This window comes from Convolutriloba macropyga, chromosome 12 (genome assembly GCF_964194025.1).
Source record: "Convolutriloba macropyga chromosome 12, txConMacr16.3, whole genome shotgun sequence".
NCBI classification, from domain to species: domain Eukaryota; kingdom Metazoa; phylum Xenacoelomorpha; order Acoela; family Convolutidae; genus Convolutriloba; species Convolutriloba macropyga.
This window is the reverse complement of record NC_134479.1, coordinates 25,427,825-25,445,025: the sequence shown is the minus strand read 5'-3', so window position 1 is coordinate 25,445,025 and position 17,201 is coordinate 25,427,825. Positions and strand designations below refer to the sequence as shown.

Genomic DNA, 17,201 nt, shown 5'->3' with positions numbered 1-17,201 from the left:
GAACTAAGCGAGCACAAATTCAATGACGATTTCTACTGAAAAATAATAAGTTGCAAAAAGTCAGGATGTAAAATTATAATCAATTTTTACACTTCCAAAAATAGTCACGAAACTTCAGTCTAATAATCTTTAAGATACAAAAATGCACCATCGAAATCTAATCCAAGCTCTGAGCGTGCATGAACTTTCGCGGAAATTGGGAAACAAAATTATCCAGGAGGGCAACATTTATTTTTAAACAATCATTATAATAACTTGCTAAAGTTATCGTAACAGTTGAACACATTTATTAACTTATCAATTCACTGTAACTCAAGATGAGCTCATTGTTACCAAAAATAGCACAGATTGGAGCAACTAATAGCATCACAAGTCACGTAGCCGAATAGCTTGAGCCGCTTAATGTGAATCCCACATTGACTTTCAGTCAATCAAATAACTCATTAACTGTAACACTCGACAAATAACATCACTGATTGAGCGGATTTTGAGGCGACTTCTGAAACTCCTTCCAAATTATTTCCTTGTACTGGGATAGTCTCAACCCCGGCTGTTCGCCTTTTAATGCTGGAAGTCGTGATTTTTCGTAGCTTTTCAGAGCAGCTTTCATTCGTTTCTCAGGGTGTTGATCAGCAGCTACACCGCCATCGCCAAGACTAGAACACATTTGAGTCTTATATTAACAACCTTAACATCACTTGCTCTTATAACAAGGCTAGTTGTAGCCATTTTCATGCATTCCTCCACCCTAACAATACAAGATGGCTCGTGCGAGTCTGTTCGTATTACAGTATGTTCCAACATAACTCTCCGTGATTCGAAAAACAATTAATTGCTGTCACAGAAACAGTTGGGAGTACCCGAACGCAACTTATATGCATTCAAGAAAAACAACTTGTTCCGTTTGAACCCAAAAATATACCGTCTTTTTCGGCAGACAAAAAGGAAAACTCCTTAGCACATCTCAGCAATCTCAAACTCCTTAGCTCTCATACATAGCACATACATTACATACACACGCACTCACATACAAACACACAAGCGCAAGCACATAAACATAGCCGGCAGATTGTCGGAAAATAGCCACCGTTGACGCAATAGACGAACATCGGGATTGAAACAGAAACATACCCGGCAGATTGCCGGAAAATAGCCGCCGTTGATTCCCATAACCACGAATGGGATTGAATGAAGGGAAAAAATAATAAAAAAAAAAGATTTTTAGTAAAGTTATTTTGTAAAAACAATCGTAAAGTGCGAACTATTTTGATGTCATTTTTAAGTTGAACATACTCCTGTTTCATAGTGACACGATACAGGAGCTAATATCAATACAAATAAGCATTGGAGACGGTAACTAAGACATATAAGAACCAAGTTCGAGATACGGGCATCTAAAAATGGGCTCTAAGGGTTTATCCCGTTTCAATTTCTGATTTCATTTTTTGATACGGACTCCGTTCATTTTGAATTGCTTTGCTGAGCAACTGCTGTCTAAAAACACTTTTAGCAGAATGAGCGAACAATGAAACTATCCTAGAGAAGTCAAAAAGATTTCACGCAAATTGTTGAACAAGCTATGAACTAAGGTAAAGCGAAAAATCTTTATTCGACGAAGTAAAAAAAGGAGCGCTATAATAGCCCACTGAGAAGCTGAGGCGTCTATTAAAAAGAAGATTGAAATCGACTACAATTTTTCCAAAGTTTCAAAAACTGTTCTAATTCAGTGTGCAGTTTTAGTTGATTCTAACCTCTACTTACATCAGCTTCTAAACTAACGGGTATTAAGCTTAATACTAGTATCAGCTAGCAATCGCTCTAATGAACTTTGATAACCTAAAGCACTATGATTTAACGACCGGGCTTTATCAGTTTATCCCCTTTTTTGACTTTGCTCTTCTGACCTTGGCTGTATTCACTACATTGCATAATTCAATGCGTGAAAGAAATTAAAATTCATTCAGCTGAAACAGTGAGTGAGGTAAGGCAGAAGTCAAACCTGAAAATCGTGACTTAAGTAAAACAAAAAACGTGAGCAAAAAGTTAAAGCGAATTAAAAAAAAAGGAACAACGAAATATAAGCCGTTTGAGAGGCAACTGGCCTCCACCCATGGTTCGAATCGTTCATTTATATGACATTCTTATTTCTGCTCACCCATATAATCACTTACGCAAACAAACTCGCGCTCGCACACACACACACATACACACACACACACAAACACGCAAACGCATCTTTTTTGGAAAATTAGGTGTTCACTTTTTGAGGCAATTGTATCGGTAATTTCAAAATTGACACAAAATTTTGAAATAAACTTTATTCAAATTTTTAAAAATTTTGTGTCGTTTTGACCTTTCAGGAGAATACTGGGCCAAATCGTGTTTTTGAAATCTCTCAGATGTGCTACCGGCTATAATTAATACACACAATCTTGGTTTTGACGATAATCAAAACCGCAAACTGCAGCATATATTAGGTAATTTTAATAATTTTTAAGATTTATTACAGTTTCACACTCTGCAAGGTATGTCAAAGGCCGCCCTTAGAAGCTCCAGATTAAAATTATTGAGTATTAAATGTTTTGAAACAATATGTAATCAGTAAATTTCTGCTTTTTCACAATTCATAGTATTTTAGAAAATTAAAAATTTCTAAGAACTGAGAAGGAAATGAATTTTTTTCTTTCAAACACACTCTTGTCTTTTATATGAAGAAAAAGTAATTGGTTTTTAAATTTACAGATACGTCCACTGTCACGAAACGATCAATTCGAAGTGCAAATTCAAAAAACAGAAGTGAAAAGTAATTCACAACCTGGCAATCTAACAGTCACTAAAATTATCAGATATAAAAAGATCAGGGAAATACACCGAGAAAGACCTCACAAGTGAAATTTTTAATCTTTTGAAACAAAATGTATTTAAAACGAAATCGCCAGCAAAAAAGGTTTGAAAAAAATTACGCTATGCTGCCTGTTTGATTTGATAACCTCAGCCTTAATTTAATTCAATTAAAAATAATTACACAATCATTAAAACATAGCTGCAAGATTGCCAGAAAGTAGCCGCAATAGCTTCGTAGATCTGCAGTCTAAAAAAAACAGAAAAACGGACAGACCAAAAAATTATTTTCATTGAAGGCCGAGCGAGATGTTGAAATTTGATTAGGAATCTGTATAAGTTACTGCTGCCTCTATAAGCTGCTCTTAAATAACCTGTATTTAGAGTGACACGCATTCAATTGAACTTATCTCTTCGAATTAAAGTAAATAAGAGTCAATTTCAAAGTCAGGAAGTCATTTTTGAGAATCTTTTTGATGAAACTCGCTCCACTAAGAGCAAAAAATGACGTCACGCACGCATTCCAGTTGAAATTGCATGAACAAATGAACAAAAAGCAGATTTGAAGTGGTTGTGACGTCATATGGTCGTAACAAAAATCTTGGCAAAATAAAAAAAAAAACTGAGAAGGCAAAAAAACAGCCCCAGCTATCGCTGTGCCGCTATTAAAAACAAAAACAAAAAAAACTCTACTTCAAGTGTAATGTTCTGTTAAAAATCGAATGAATGGCTGAACGCAAGAGGCAATAGATCTCCGGCAACTGTAATATACCTTGATGCAAAATTCCAAATTTTAGCAAACAGCGAAAGGACAAAAATTAAGTTCTTTAGGTGAAAACATACCCCGCAGATTGCCGGAGAATGGCTGCTTTTCATTCCCATAACCCCAATGGGGATTGAAAGAACAGAAAAAATGGAAACCTGAATGATGTAAGAACATTGTTAAAGTTGCGAAATATTTTGATTTCATTTCGATGTCAGGCATACACCTGTTTCTAAATGAGAGGGTACAGGGGATAGTATCAATACCAATAAGAATCAAGCATGGTAACAAATACTTATTAGAACAAACTTCAAGCAGCGGGCATCTAAAATTGGGCTTCTGGGTGTATACCGTTTCTATTTTTGATTCTCTTTTTGGATACTGATTCTATTCATTTCTGATTGTTTTGCTGAGCAACTGCTGTTTAGAAGCACTTTGAGCAGAACGAGCAGACAATGAAACTATCCTAGAGAAGTAAAAAAAGCAAAAAAAATGTCGAAAAAGGAACAAAATGAGGTAAAAACGAAACAAAGTTTCACAAAGAATAAATAGCAGTACGGGTCCTAAAATACAATCCAAAGAATTGAATGAAAGCCTTTAAACTACTGTATCTGACCGGCAGATCAATTAAACAATGGAATCCAAAAAACAAACAGTAAACGGTATCTGACCGGCAGATCAATTGAACAATGGAATCCAAAAAAGTAAACAGTATCTGACCGGCAGATCAACTGAACAATGGAATCCAAAAAAGTAAACAGTCCGAAAATTGGAGAAAAAAATCAAACTAACTAAACAAAACATGAACATTGCTAAAACTCTAGAAGCTCTGAGCCTGAAGGCCAAAATTTCTATTTTCTCTACTCTCTCCATTATCCTATCTGCAAGACCTAAAAAGTTTCACTGGCCCTTAAATATTGATAAACTCAGAAAATGTCATTAATTTAATTGAAATGTTGCTACAATTCGTGATATTAATACCTTTAGAACCATTTCAATGTCTTCAGAAACTATCCAGTGATCCATTTTCAAGCCTGAAAAAGTTTCACTGGTCCATAAAGATTGATAAACTCGGAACATAGTTTTCAGAAAACTTGAGAATTTCAAACATTGCAAAAGTTAGTATCATTTTGCGTGTTTATGTTTGCAGTACCACATATATAGGTCACAGAAAGGTCATGAAAAGTAATAACGTCTTGCAGAAGAGCATTATCAACTTTGACAAACGTCAATTTGAGACCGATAAAACAAAAAACTAAAACAACAAAAAATGACAAAGTGAAAAATTGCGCCATTCTGACCTCAAAAACTCCTAAAAATTGCCTTTCAAAGTCATGAAAAAAGACATCTTACAAAGAAAAAGAAAGCACCAACAATCCAAATTGTTTGGATTGTAATAGGATTGCAATAAAAGCCTGCTGAGATGAGGGCGGCTATTAACAAGACAACTGACTCAAATCGCGTCGAAGGGTTACTACCACGGGCAGTTACAGACTGGTATCAGATCACAGAAAAGGATTTCACTGGATCAACTTGAACTTTACTGCAACAGCTTATTACTACCGTTCAATTAAACAATCCCATTTCCGAAAGACAACATTTTGTTAAAAATAAGTTATGACTTTTCTTTCCCTCAATTTAAAACATTTCTTTTTCCTTGTTAGGTGATTTCTTTCTTTTTCTGACAGCTTTCAATCATAATTGCGCCTGATATAAGTTGTTTTTGTTCTTTCCAATTTTCTGCCAATTCGCTAGTTTGTTGCTGGAATTACGAGTCTGATGCCCTTTCGGCTATTTGCCCTCTATTTCCTTCAGGTGTTTTCTTGGAAGCTTCTGTTCACATTGGGTTTTTGGTACGACTTTGAACCGTTATACCGTTAGGCTCGGTGACGATTCAGCTATAATCATATTTCCACTGGGTCCTGAATTCAATTCGGTTGTGAACAGGCGTTCATCGCGTCAGTTGCGCTGGGGTCACTCTGCGTTGTTGCTTGTGGAACGGGTACAACTTTCAAAAACTATCGGATGTAGTCCTCCCAGCTTTGCCAATGTGGTCTTTGTTCCAATGCTATGCTGTCTCCATCCAAACCTCCGTTATTTTTTAGTTTCTAATCCAGTTATTTATTTAGTGCTCTCACTTATTCATTTTTTTCCGTTTCTTGTGTTGTTTTCTCCTCGGATTCCAAGTCCCAACTTTCCTACTCCTGGTTGATTTTTATTCCACTCGAGCATCCACGTTCTTCCAAGTATTGCATTTTCACCGTTTCCCGCGGTTTGACTTCACCGGTAGTCCACAATTATCAGAGCGATTATCCATCCCCCTTGGTTTACGTTGCCTCCCATTCACCCTCTATTTCCTCTACACGGTGTTGACCGACCCATTCGTCGTCCTCCGATTACCATTCTACCCCAAACGCATTCGCCGGGTAAACATCGTTATATGCCGCAACAGATGCTAGGATTTCCAAACATTTTTTAAATAGTTGGTTCTGTCATGATAGCAATGAAAATATCGCTCAAGGCAATTTTCGGTATTTGGCACTTAATTGCAATTCGATTTAACGTCGCATAAAATTTTTCCAACAGCCCTCCTTTTCGTTGTCTTGCGGTTAAAAGCTGGAACCCCTCTTACGTTATGTTACTGTCTCGTTTGAACATAACGGTGGACAACGCTAGGTATAGGTTTGAGATTAACTTCCTCTCTTGGCGTCCGGAGAAAGCTCTGCAGTTTGATTAATCATAATGTAATTCACCAAATTTCACAGCTTCTCCAATCAATTTGTTGTGCTCACTATCATTGCTATTTTAAAAAAGCTTTCTATCCTACGTTCCCTAAGAACCCGTCGATTAATTGCACAGATCGGCAAGAAAGGGGCTAACACCAATTATTTCTACTCATCCTTAGATACAGATCCCGCTGATTCCGCCATATACCTCTATGGTCAAACGAGAAAACTAACCATAATTTCACCAGCGCATCACTACCAAGGGCAGTTACCTACTGGTATTAGATCACAGATAAGAAATTCACCAAAGAAAGAACGAATTAATTTTGTTGCTGAATATTTACAAATAAAAATAGCAAGCAACGTGGACAAATAACGAGATCAGACCAATCTTCTTTTTCGGTTTGCCCAATAAATTAATGACTACGATGACTTGGTATACGTTCGTTAAATATGTTCAAAATATAGCAAAAAAATATTCATATAGGGCATCAATTCAATAAACTAGAGTAGCACATGTTCAATATCAAATTGAAACGGTAAAATATCACATGTAGTTTACTTTTTGAGTTCCAAAATCTATTTATTTTCAAAAAATATGCGTTTGTTAAATTTTGAGAAAATATTACTGATCAAACTATGCGTTTTCGGTGTTTCTTCTTTGCGAAAGTTCGAATTTTTGTGCTCCTATTTTTTGCTTGTCCTGAACCAAACGCACCGCTACGGCTATCTAAAATTTAACCACATTAGGACAGCCCAAACCAAACGTCAAGTGCAATTTTAAAAAATGTTAAGGCAATGGAACCGCAACCACATTCAACCTTCTCAGCTATCATTGGGAGAACAATCCGAACATTTACTTAGAAAAAAGAACATAGCTGGCAGATTACCAGAAAACAGCCGCAATAGCTTCGTAGATCTGCAGTCTCGAAAAGTTTCTTTTATGGTCTGTTTCTTATACTTCTCCTTACAAAATGCTGAGATGTTAACTTATTACAGCTTCTAATAGGTGCTCTCAAATACCCTTCCATTGGAGTGACACGCACTCACTTGACCTTATTTCTTTCAATTAAGGAAATAAAAGTAAAATACAGAGCCAATTTCCAGAAAAATCAAAAAATTAGTCACGCGAATAAAAAACATAGACGGCCAATTGTCGGAATAGCTGAGAAAGAATAGACTTGGGTGCCGTATACCACAGACAGAAACAGATACAGATATAAGTTGGAAAAGTTATCGACGCCCCTCAAAAAGCTATGTAAAAAATTCAGCAAAAAATTAATAAAACTTGTTAGATTTCATTGCGCAGAAGCCTTTTCATTAGGGACCTTTATTACAAATACGAGTTCATTTGAACATAAACGAATTCAAATTAAAATTAAGTTTTAAAGTGAAAAAGTCTTTTTATTGAGTGAGGTAAGTCATGATGAAAATCTAATCACGAAAATGAGCTAAAAACCTTGGCTAAAGACAGTGAGAACTGACGTCACGCGCGTCCCGCAAGCAATTCAGTAGAAACTGCATGAAGGATTAAAAAACAGATTTGAAGTGATTGTGAGGTCATATGGTGGTAACAAAAATTTTGGCGACGAAAAACAAAAAACCAAGAGAAGGCCAATAGCAGCCTCAGCTATTGCATTGCGGCTTTTAAAAAGTAATAAATTGTAGAATTTGATATCAAAAAACTATGCATGCCACCTAAAATGCTTAAATATTCGCAACATAGTGAGCAAATTGTCAAACACAGCCACTCGCTTGCTATGCTAAACAGATCGAGACAAGTATTAATTCTTGATGAAGTTTCTTCCACTGCAAAAACTGTAGATAAAATATCAAAGTTCTTTCATCAGTGCGGTAGCCATGCCCTGTTGTTATTAGCCGTCATCATCGCAATGTATTTCCTTGACTTCCAATTCGTACTCCAGTAAGCTTAACTTACAAAAGTAACCAATAAAAGTAACCAATCGAGTGAGTAAAAAAATCAATCGAGTTAGGTCATTTATGGCGAAAAACTAAATAACCGACTAACGTCGGAAAAAATGCTCTCAAACTAGTGAGAGCTCGAATCCATTACGCCGGCTTCAGTCGGTGGCTACCTAAATTCACAAAGGGGGCTTCAAATGACGCCATTACAGGTTATTATACCACTATAAAAAGTTGCACATTTCATTTGACTTTTAGTCGTGAACTGTTGCTTGATTTCAACTACTGACACTTGTGAATGAGACAAAATTCGATCAAGTCAAAACGGTAAAGCCCATTTTTCCAACAATTGCTTCAAATTTAGTTGGAGAATCAATCCATTCTTGCATGGCCAGACTTCAACAGTTACGGTTCATTCTCCGTTTTAATTTAGTTCGAATAATCGGTTTGCCTTAGGTCGCTATTTGTTCAAGAACCCTAAAAATGTACACCTGAACAGCAACCTAAAAGTCTGATAATTGGACTGAAAATTTTCATTGCAAGTAGGCAGCAAGACTCTAATACTAAAGAATTAGGGCATATACGTTTGGCACTACTTAGATGCCCAGTATTCACCTTTAACCATTGAATGTTTAGAAAATTTAAATTTCACTAAGAAGTCAATCGGGTTCAGAAGTCATTTTTTGAGTGAAGTAAGTCGCGCAATTGACTTAAAAGCAGAAACATAGCTGGCAGATTGCCAGAAAATAGCCGCAATAGATTCGTAGATCGGCCGTCTAAAAAAAGCAGTAAAAAAGACAGACCAAAAAAATCCGTCTTTTCATTGAAGGCTGATCTGCTATATTTTGATTAAAAATCTGTATAAGTTATTGCTGCCTCTATTAGCTGATCTGAAATAACCTTCATTTAGAGTGACACACACCCATTTGACCTTATCTCTTTGAATTAAAGTAAATAAAAGTCAATTTCAAAGTGAGGAATTCATTTTTGAGAGTGAGGTAAGTCAAGTGTGACCAAAAATTTAATCACGCGCTTGAACAAAAAAACTCGCTCCACTAAGAGCGAAAAATGACGTCACACATGCAATTCAGTTGAAATTGCATGAACGAATGAACAAAAAGTCGCTGTGACGTCATATGGTCGTAACAAAAATCATGACGACGAAATAAAAAAAAAACCAAGAGAAGGCCAATAATAGCCTCAGCTATCGCTGTGCGGATATTAACAAATGACGTCGTCACGCACACAAATTTTAACTACAATGCAGTGAAGTCATTGAAGTCATTGAAAAAAGTCAATTCCAAGAAGTCAGGTCGTACGAATCATCGATGGAGACGACGAATTAAAAAAACATAGCAGGACAAGTCCTGACGTACAATTCAAAGAATTTTCATTGATTAAACAGAAAACCTAGACCTAGAATGGACGAGTGAATTGCGAAAACCATTTAAAAAATCAGATAAAAAATAAGAAACAGAAAATCAATGTCAAAATGCCGCATGTGAACAAAAAAACCACAAGCGAGAAATTAAAATTTAATTCAAACAAAAAAATTAGGCCTAGAATGAGCTGTGAATGGATTGGGAAAACCATTTAGAAAAAAGCCGATCTAAAAAAAATCGAAAAAACAGTAAAAATCAGAGTAAAATTGCCGCATGTGAACAAAAAACCACTGCCGAGAAACCGAATTTTTGTTCAAACACAGTTTTCTCACTATCTTAAAATTAGAGCGAAAAAAATTCACACAGCAAAACCACTCGCTTTTTCGCCCATTTCCTGTTTCGGCGTGACCAAAATCACTACTCCAATTTGACTTCAAAAATCATGAAAATGTGCGAACAGATCTTAAAAAAGTGACAGCGCCCCAATACAATTCAAATTCTTTGAATTGTAAAAACATAGCAGGCCAAGTCCTTAAATTCAATTAAAAAAAACTAAACAAAAATATACTCATTGCTAAAACTCTTGAAGCTTTCACCCTTAAGGCAAAATTTGATCCCTTTAAATATACCTATTTCACAATTATGTTCAAAACCAATTTTGGTCTCTGAAATCGGCCCAGTATTATATCTGCAAGACCTAAAGAAACTGACTGGCCCTTAAAGATCGATTAACTCAAAAATGGGCAAAAATTTTTAAATGAAATCAATTGCAAATTTTAATGAAATGTTGCTAAAAATCGTGATATTAAAATCATTTCTGTGTCTCTAGAGGTTATCCAGTAATTGAATTCCAAGCCTTAAGAAATTAATGGCTCAAAGATCGATAGGCAATAATTATTAGAATAAATTTCACATTTCAAAAAGTAGAAGTTCCTTCATTAAAATGTTGAAAACCATTCAATTGCCGCGTAGCAACTATTTATTAACATACTACCAAACCCTGGATGAGGTTACCTGGCTACAGAGGCAAGAAAAACCGAATGAAAGAAATGTTTTGAAAAAAAAACAAATTTTATCTAAAAATTTCTAAAATTCGAAATGTTAAATTGTTGAAAACACATCCATTGACACTATCAACTATGCAGTAACTTTTTATCAGACCGTGGAATAGGTTTTCTGGCACTTGGGAATGGACAAATATCAAACAGACAAAAATTTTAGGAAACATGAAAAATTGCAGAAAAAAATTAGAGTGATATACTCATTTGACCTTATCTGTTTGAATTAAAGTAAAGAGAAGTCAGTTTCAGAGTTAGGAAGTCATTATTGAGAGCGAAGTAAGACACCAAAATCTTAATCACGCAATTGAACAAAAACTATCTCCAATAAGAGTTAAAATGACGTCAAACGCCCAATCCAGTTGAAATTGCATGAAGGAACTAACAAAAAACAGATCTAAGTGATTGTGACGTCATGTGGTCGTAACAAAATTCTTGACGACAAAATAAAAACAAAGAGAAGGCCAATCATAGCCTCAGCGATCGCTTCGCGGCTACCATTAAAAATAATTTCTTAACTTCGTCTTACGAAAGTTGCGGTTTACAATAATTGCAACAACATGTCGTACAAAAATTTATTAAGCAGCAGAACCAAACATAACCGACTACCGTTAGACCAATTGCTCTGAAACGACTGTTTTAGGAAGACTGGCTTTAGTATAATTGAGGTGGGAGCATGGGGGTGCGGTTCTCTTGTTTATCTCGTTTTTGCGGACGAAAAGGCAAATTGTAAGACGAAGTAAGGCAAACTGTAAGGCAAACTCTCAAACAAAACAACGGTAGTACCAAAAACCGCATTAAACATAGCCGGCAGATTGCCGGAATAGCTGCGAAATAGACTTGCGTGCTGTAAAATAGATAGAAAAAGATACAGAAATGAGTTGATAGAAGTTATCGCCACCACCTAAAAAAATTACAAGCTTAATTCAAAGGAGGTTGTTTTTGGGTGCAAAAAATGTTTCACTGCCGCGGCTCGAACGGCCGATCTGATTAAATGCCTTAACCACTCGGCTGTCGGACAATGCAATCTTTTTTCTTACAATCAACTTTGTTTTAGCCACAGACAACTTCTGAATAACCGCAATTTAGGTCACGCAGAAAGCGTGAAATCAAGCGCGAAAAAAACCATTTAAGCAGTGACGAGACAGAATGTTCTAGAACAGATGTAAAACGAAAATGGAGCGCCAGGCGACGAAACAAAAACATAGCCGGAAGAATTCCGGAAGCCACTCGAAGCGTCAAAACTTCACAAAAAGTCCGTAATTGTAGCTGAAGCCATTACCTTTTGTATTGGACCATTAACTCATTACCTCTCCAGGTCTGATCTAAAAATAAGTGAAATCTAATCCACTGTCACCAAGAGAAACAAAATGCAGCAAAAATTTATATTATTGAAAACGTTTGGTAATGTTAAAAAAATCCGAAAAAATTAGGACGGACAAAAATCTGATAGGCTGAAAAAGCTGACAGTGGTATCAATTGCCTTCAATTAAATCAAGATTCTTATCTCAAAAAAATCGCGAAAGCAAACAGCAGATAAATCTTAGAAAATAAGTTAAATTTTTCAAAAAAGAATGCTCAAATTTAAGAATAAGAAAACCACAATTAAATTGCTAATCACTACAATTAAGACAAAACAACATCTACTTCTTCCTTGTTGTATATACGCTAGACAGCTGATTTCATACGAAATCAAAAATTTAATGAATTATAAAAAAGAGATAAGCAACAGAATAAAATTCAAAGGCAAAAAATCGCTTAAACCAATACCAATGCCGGAAGAAAAATGCAATAAATAGTATTAAGTGCAAATTTTACCAACAGGTTTTCTAGCAAACCCACAGTACAGCCATAGGATGAATGAAATCAATTGCAAATCAAAGAAATAGCAAAATCTAAGAAAAAACTGAAATCATTCAATTTTTTAACAAATGAAAAAATCAAAATAACCAATATAAATCTAGGTGCCAGGAAAAAGCTAGACTGATAAACTAGAATGTGAAGAATACACACATTGTAAAAAACACCGTAACAAACACTGATTCTTGATTCCTGAAAATTAAAAATCAAATTGAAAAAATCAAGAAAAACGAATACATTTCATTGTTCAGCATTTAAGACATAGAAAAGACAACGAGTCATCCCAGACAAAGATCCGTCATCAAACAGAACAAAAAAAAAGAAAAAAAAAACAGAATTCAAACATACGAAACATTGAAGCATTTTGAAAAAAAAATTGGTCAAAAGAATTTTAAGACTGCATTTATGAAAAAAGTTCTATTTTTTTTCAATAACTTAACGACAAAAATTGATTGAATTTTAATGAAACGAAATTAAAGTCCCTTCTGTTGCACAAAAACACTATTTGCAGTAATTAAAACCAAAATACAAGCAAAAAATTGATAAAAATTAAAAAAAAACTACCAAAAACGGATTAGCATATGTATAATTTTATAAAACAAAATTACATCGATGTAGAAAGAGGCGTTGAGTATATGATTTCTCAAAGGGAAGTTGCTATATTAACTGATTTTTGACAAAAAGACCAATTAAAGATCCAAAAATGAAGAAAATACTTGAAAAAAGCAAAAATTAACTAAAAAATCAAGAAAAAATCAAGAAAATCAGGAGATAACTTTGAACTTCAAACGCATTTTTAGGCTCTGCAAAACACTATGGTATCAATTTCCGAGGTTTATATTTCAATATAACATCGAAAAAAAATTATTTCTACAAAAAAAAACAAATTACAAGCAAAAAAACTGGACCACTTGGACGAAAAAAAACGGCTAAAAACGATTATCTATATGTGCCATTCAGTCAAAAACTACTTTTCTAAGTCAAAAGGTCATTCACTAAACGCAGCGCATGATCAAAAAAACTTCTCTCGCTCAGAAAAAAAAGTTCACTCGCAATTTTACTCACTTTCGCTTTTAGGTCAAAACATCGTCTGAACGAATAGTACTTCCGGTAAAAAAAACCTTAAGAAAACCAATGCTCCTCTTCGAGTCATAAAAAACCAAGAGCACCGCAATAAAGCAACGCTCAGCTAACAGCTTCGCAGCTATAAAAAGACCAGCAGGACTAGTATAAATAGCTAAAATATTCGTTTGAAAACAATTAACCATCTTTTGAGTCAAAGTAAGCTTGTCTAAAATTGGTATATCTCATTTAACGAAACAAAATACGTACGCGAGTTGCGCAATAGCTTCGTCGACGTTTCTAGCTCCAGTGTCATTCAATCCAATCTCTCTGTTCATATTGGGTACCAGGTCTCTGTCATCATCTTCGTCATCGAGTTTGTTGGATCCTGCAGCACCTTGCCTAGCGGAGCCATCACCTAAACCCCTTTGGATTAGAAAAATCAAGAGTTCAGGGTCATGCTAGGTCAAAGAAGCGACAAAATCAGCTGTCAAGTAGTTCTCTAAACGGCGCACTGTGAAGAAATTGAAGATTCTTTTAAAAACAAGATCGTCCCATATCAATTTCTACGTCTCAAGGTCCAGAATAGTTCTACGACTTTAATTGAGATTCAAATTTGTCTGATGTCAATTAAGTATACTTGTGAGTTTGAGTAATTTGGACTTTAAAAAAATCGATGATTCCACTGTCATTACATTCAGGCGACATTGATTATTAATTTGCATAATATACCTGATTGTGCAGCATTTTCGGTGCTCTTTTGGGAGGCCAGCATGATTTCATGTCTTGTCATCCTTGAGTTACTAGCAGACGCGTTCGTAGACTGTTTTCCTCCCAATTGTGATTCCTCATCTTCAAGCAGCCGCGAGTTCTCTTGTTTCTTTTCTAGCTTGTCATTTTTCTTCTGCTCACGCGCTTGCTGAAAAATGAAATTGAACACTACACTGAAGTCGGTTGAACCTTTGATTTCGGCGCCAATAAAAGAGCTGAAAAAAAACTTATTTGAGTATTTAAGGCTATTATTGTAATCAGAAATTTTCTGATTACAATAATAGCCGCGAAACCATTAATACCAAAAGAAAAGGGCCACTGACAACAAAAACGACCAAACTATACAATAAGAATCTGATTGTAAATTTACATCGAATTTCAAGATTACTAAATTAAAAAAATAAGCTAACTAATTTCAGAGCACCGAACGAGTAAAAAATTGCTGTTTCCAGCTTTCGAACACGTTCAAATGGTTGCGAACATTCCAACAAACTCTGGACTCCGCAAAAAAGTCAAAATTGGACAGATAAAAAACGATCGAGCGACAAATTGCATTAAAAAGCAACGTCTGTGATGTAATTCGTGCTAATGCCATTCCCTTCGAAAGTTATAACGAATATGAACAACAACGATCTCGTATGAGCAACACATCTTATGCCAACAGAAAAATTTATAAACCGATTGACTAATTGGGTAAAGTATAAATAATAACAGAAAAACTATCATTGTGACCAGAAAAGACAGATGTGGACAAATTTGCGCTAAAAGGCCTATCTATAGATTTCTACATTAAAAAGAAAAAAAATTCTCCAAGCACTCAATACAAACAAACTTTAACAAACATCAATCTATAAAGAGACTTGGAGGGGACCGACAACAAGACAAATTGTCCTCAACACTCTCCCTTCAAAATTTCAATTATGAGATTATTGAAAGGTTAAACGAATGCATACATTAAGGATATACATTAAGTAAATTTTTCCCCCTTTTCCAGCATCATTAATGAAAATGTGCCGGAAAATTAACTCATGGTCCCCAAAATTTCTTCCTCCTTCAAGAGAAACCAGGCTTATTCTGACAGCCCTGCCGCATGCACGTAAATGGTAGCATAGATTTAATCCATACAAAAACATTTTTTTTACAAGCTCTGTTGTTAAGTATGTAAGAGTATTTCAATTTGTGATAGAGATTACTTATGTCAATACCAGTGCAGTTATAAAAAGTAGTAATGAGATTCTGTTTTTGTTAACAGGTTATAAAGTTTTGCGGCGCGAAATCGCACAGCCATTCTTTCAGCTTTATTCTACAAAAAGGTTCAAGCAAAAGATTATAATCATTTCTAGCAGATCTTTTGTTCTCAAAACAAGTCATTTATGTATTTTTCAGAATGCAATTGGTATGTAGATCTCAAGACGAATTTGAGCATTTCGTAGATATGTAGTTCGAGTACTGACAATATTTTGTGTCTCTGAAATATATTCGTTAGATATTTTTCTGCAGACAAATTTGTTCTAAATTTGAATATTTTGTGCAACCAGATATTAAAACATCGTATTGTATTGTTGGATTTAAATTGCTTTTATAGTAGCGAACTAGCAACTGCCTTGAAACGTAATGCCTTAACTTACAAATAATTCTACACTGTTGACCGAGTCTCTTTTTAACAATCAATATGAAAAACATAAACAAAATCGAGAACATTTTAAACAAAAACCAACAGAATACAAAATGATTCCACTAATTGTTTAATTGGATACAATATTCAACCAATGCAATGTTAAAATTCCATCAAAATGGAGAAAACTAGCTAGCTTTTAGTTGCAATAAAAATTACACGAGTTTGAAAGTCGGCAATCACAGAATTAAAAATCTTAAGAAACTTCCTTTTGCCAACCTTTGAAAGCAAACTTTTGCGATATTATAGCTAGATGTGAAAATCAACGCTACTGGATAGTCATTTTTTTTAAAAAAATAGATAGCCAAAACTAGTTTCACATTGACAAACCCTTCTCGGTTCATCAAAACACGATGGGACCAATAACAGCTGTAGATGTACCACTAAGTGGCTATCAAAGAACTCGTTAATCTGAGTTCATAGTCATATAAGGCTTCAGTAAACCGGAGTCTGATGGGTCTCAAATCTTTTCACTTAAACAGCTTGTTTCGTTCAAAACTTAGCTGATTTCCGAAAAGGCCGCAATGAACATCAGGCAAAGGTTTGTGTTTGTCGAGATTGGAGATACTTTGTTTACAGACTACTTTAACATATACAGCACTGGTTACAAAAATTTAACCACAACAAGAATAAACAGTCTATGAAGGGCAGAGGACAGATGCTTTAGACTCACCTTGCGTTCTTCCTTTTTCTTCACATGCTTGTCGTCATCAGCCCAATACGCGTCCTCTTTGGCTTTGTCATCTGCTTGCTGCTTTGCTTCCTTGGCCGCAGTCTTGCGAGCATTGGCCTCAACGGCCTTCGAATTTTGTTGCGGGAACTTTTTGGGCATGCACTACGTTATTCGCAATTACTTTCGATATCCAGTAAATGCGAAGTAGCTTTAACAGCAATGTATCTGAAATACAATGCAATTGGAACAACAAACATACCCGGCAGATTGCCGGAAAATAGCCGCCGTTGATTCCAATAAGCATGATTGGGATTGAACGAATAGAATATATTGAAAAAAAAAGATTTTTGTACAAAAAATTTTTTAAGTCCGATTTATTTTGATGGCATTTCGTAGTTGAACATACTTCTGTTTTAGAGAGGCGACTACCATCAATAACAATAAGCATTAGAGATGGTAAATAAGAC

General features: G+C 35.2%; 1 protein-coding gene across 1 annotated transcript; it reads right to left on the bottom strand.

Moving 5' to 3' along the window:
• Positions 1–66: 66 nt before the first annotated feature.
• On the bottom strand, positions 67–16,977 carry LOC142350713 (coiled-coil domain-containing protein 124-like). Its single transcript, XM_075402655.1, has 4 exons — positions 16,735–16,977; positions 14,348–14,534; positions 13,886–14,033; positions 67–656 (listed from the first exon to the last, which is right to left on the bottom strand). The coding sequence occupies exons 1-4, from the start codon at positions 16,891–16,893 to the stop codon at positions 470–472; spliced, it is 681 nt and encodes a 226-aa protein (XP_075258770.1). The 5' UTR covers positions 16,894–16,977; the 3' UTR covers positions 67–469.
• Between the last annotated feature and the right edge of the window lie 224 nt (positions 16,978–17,201).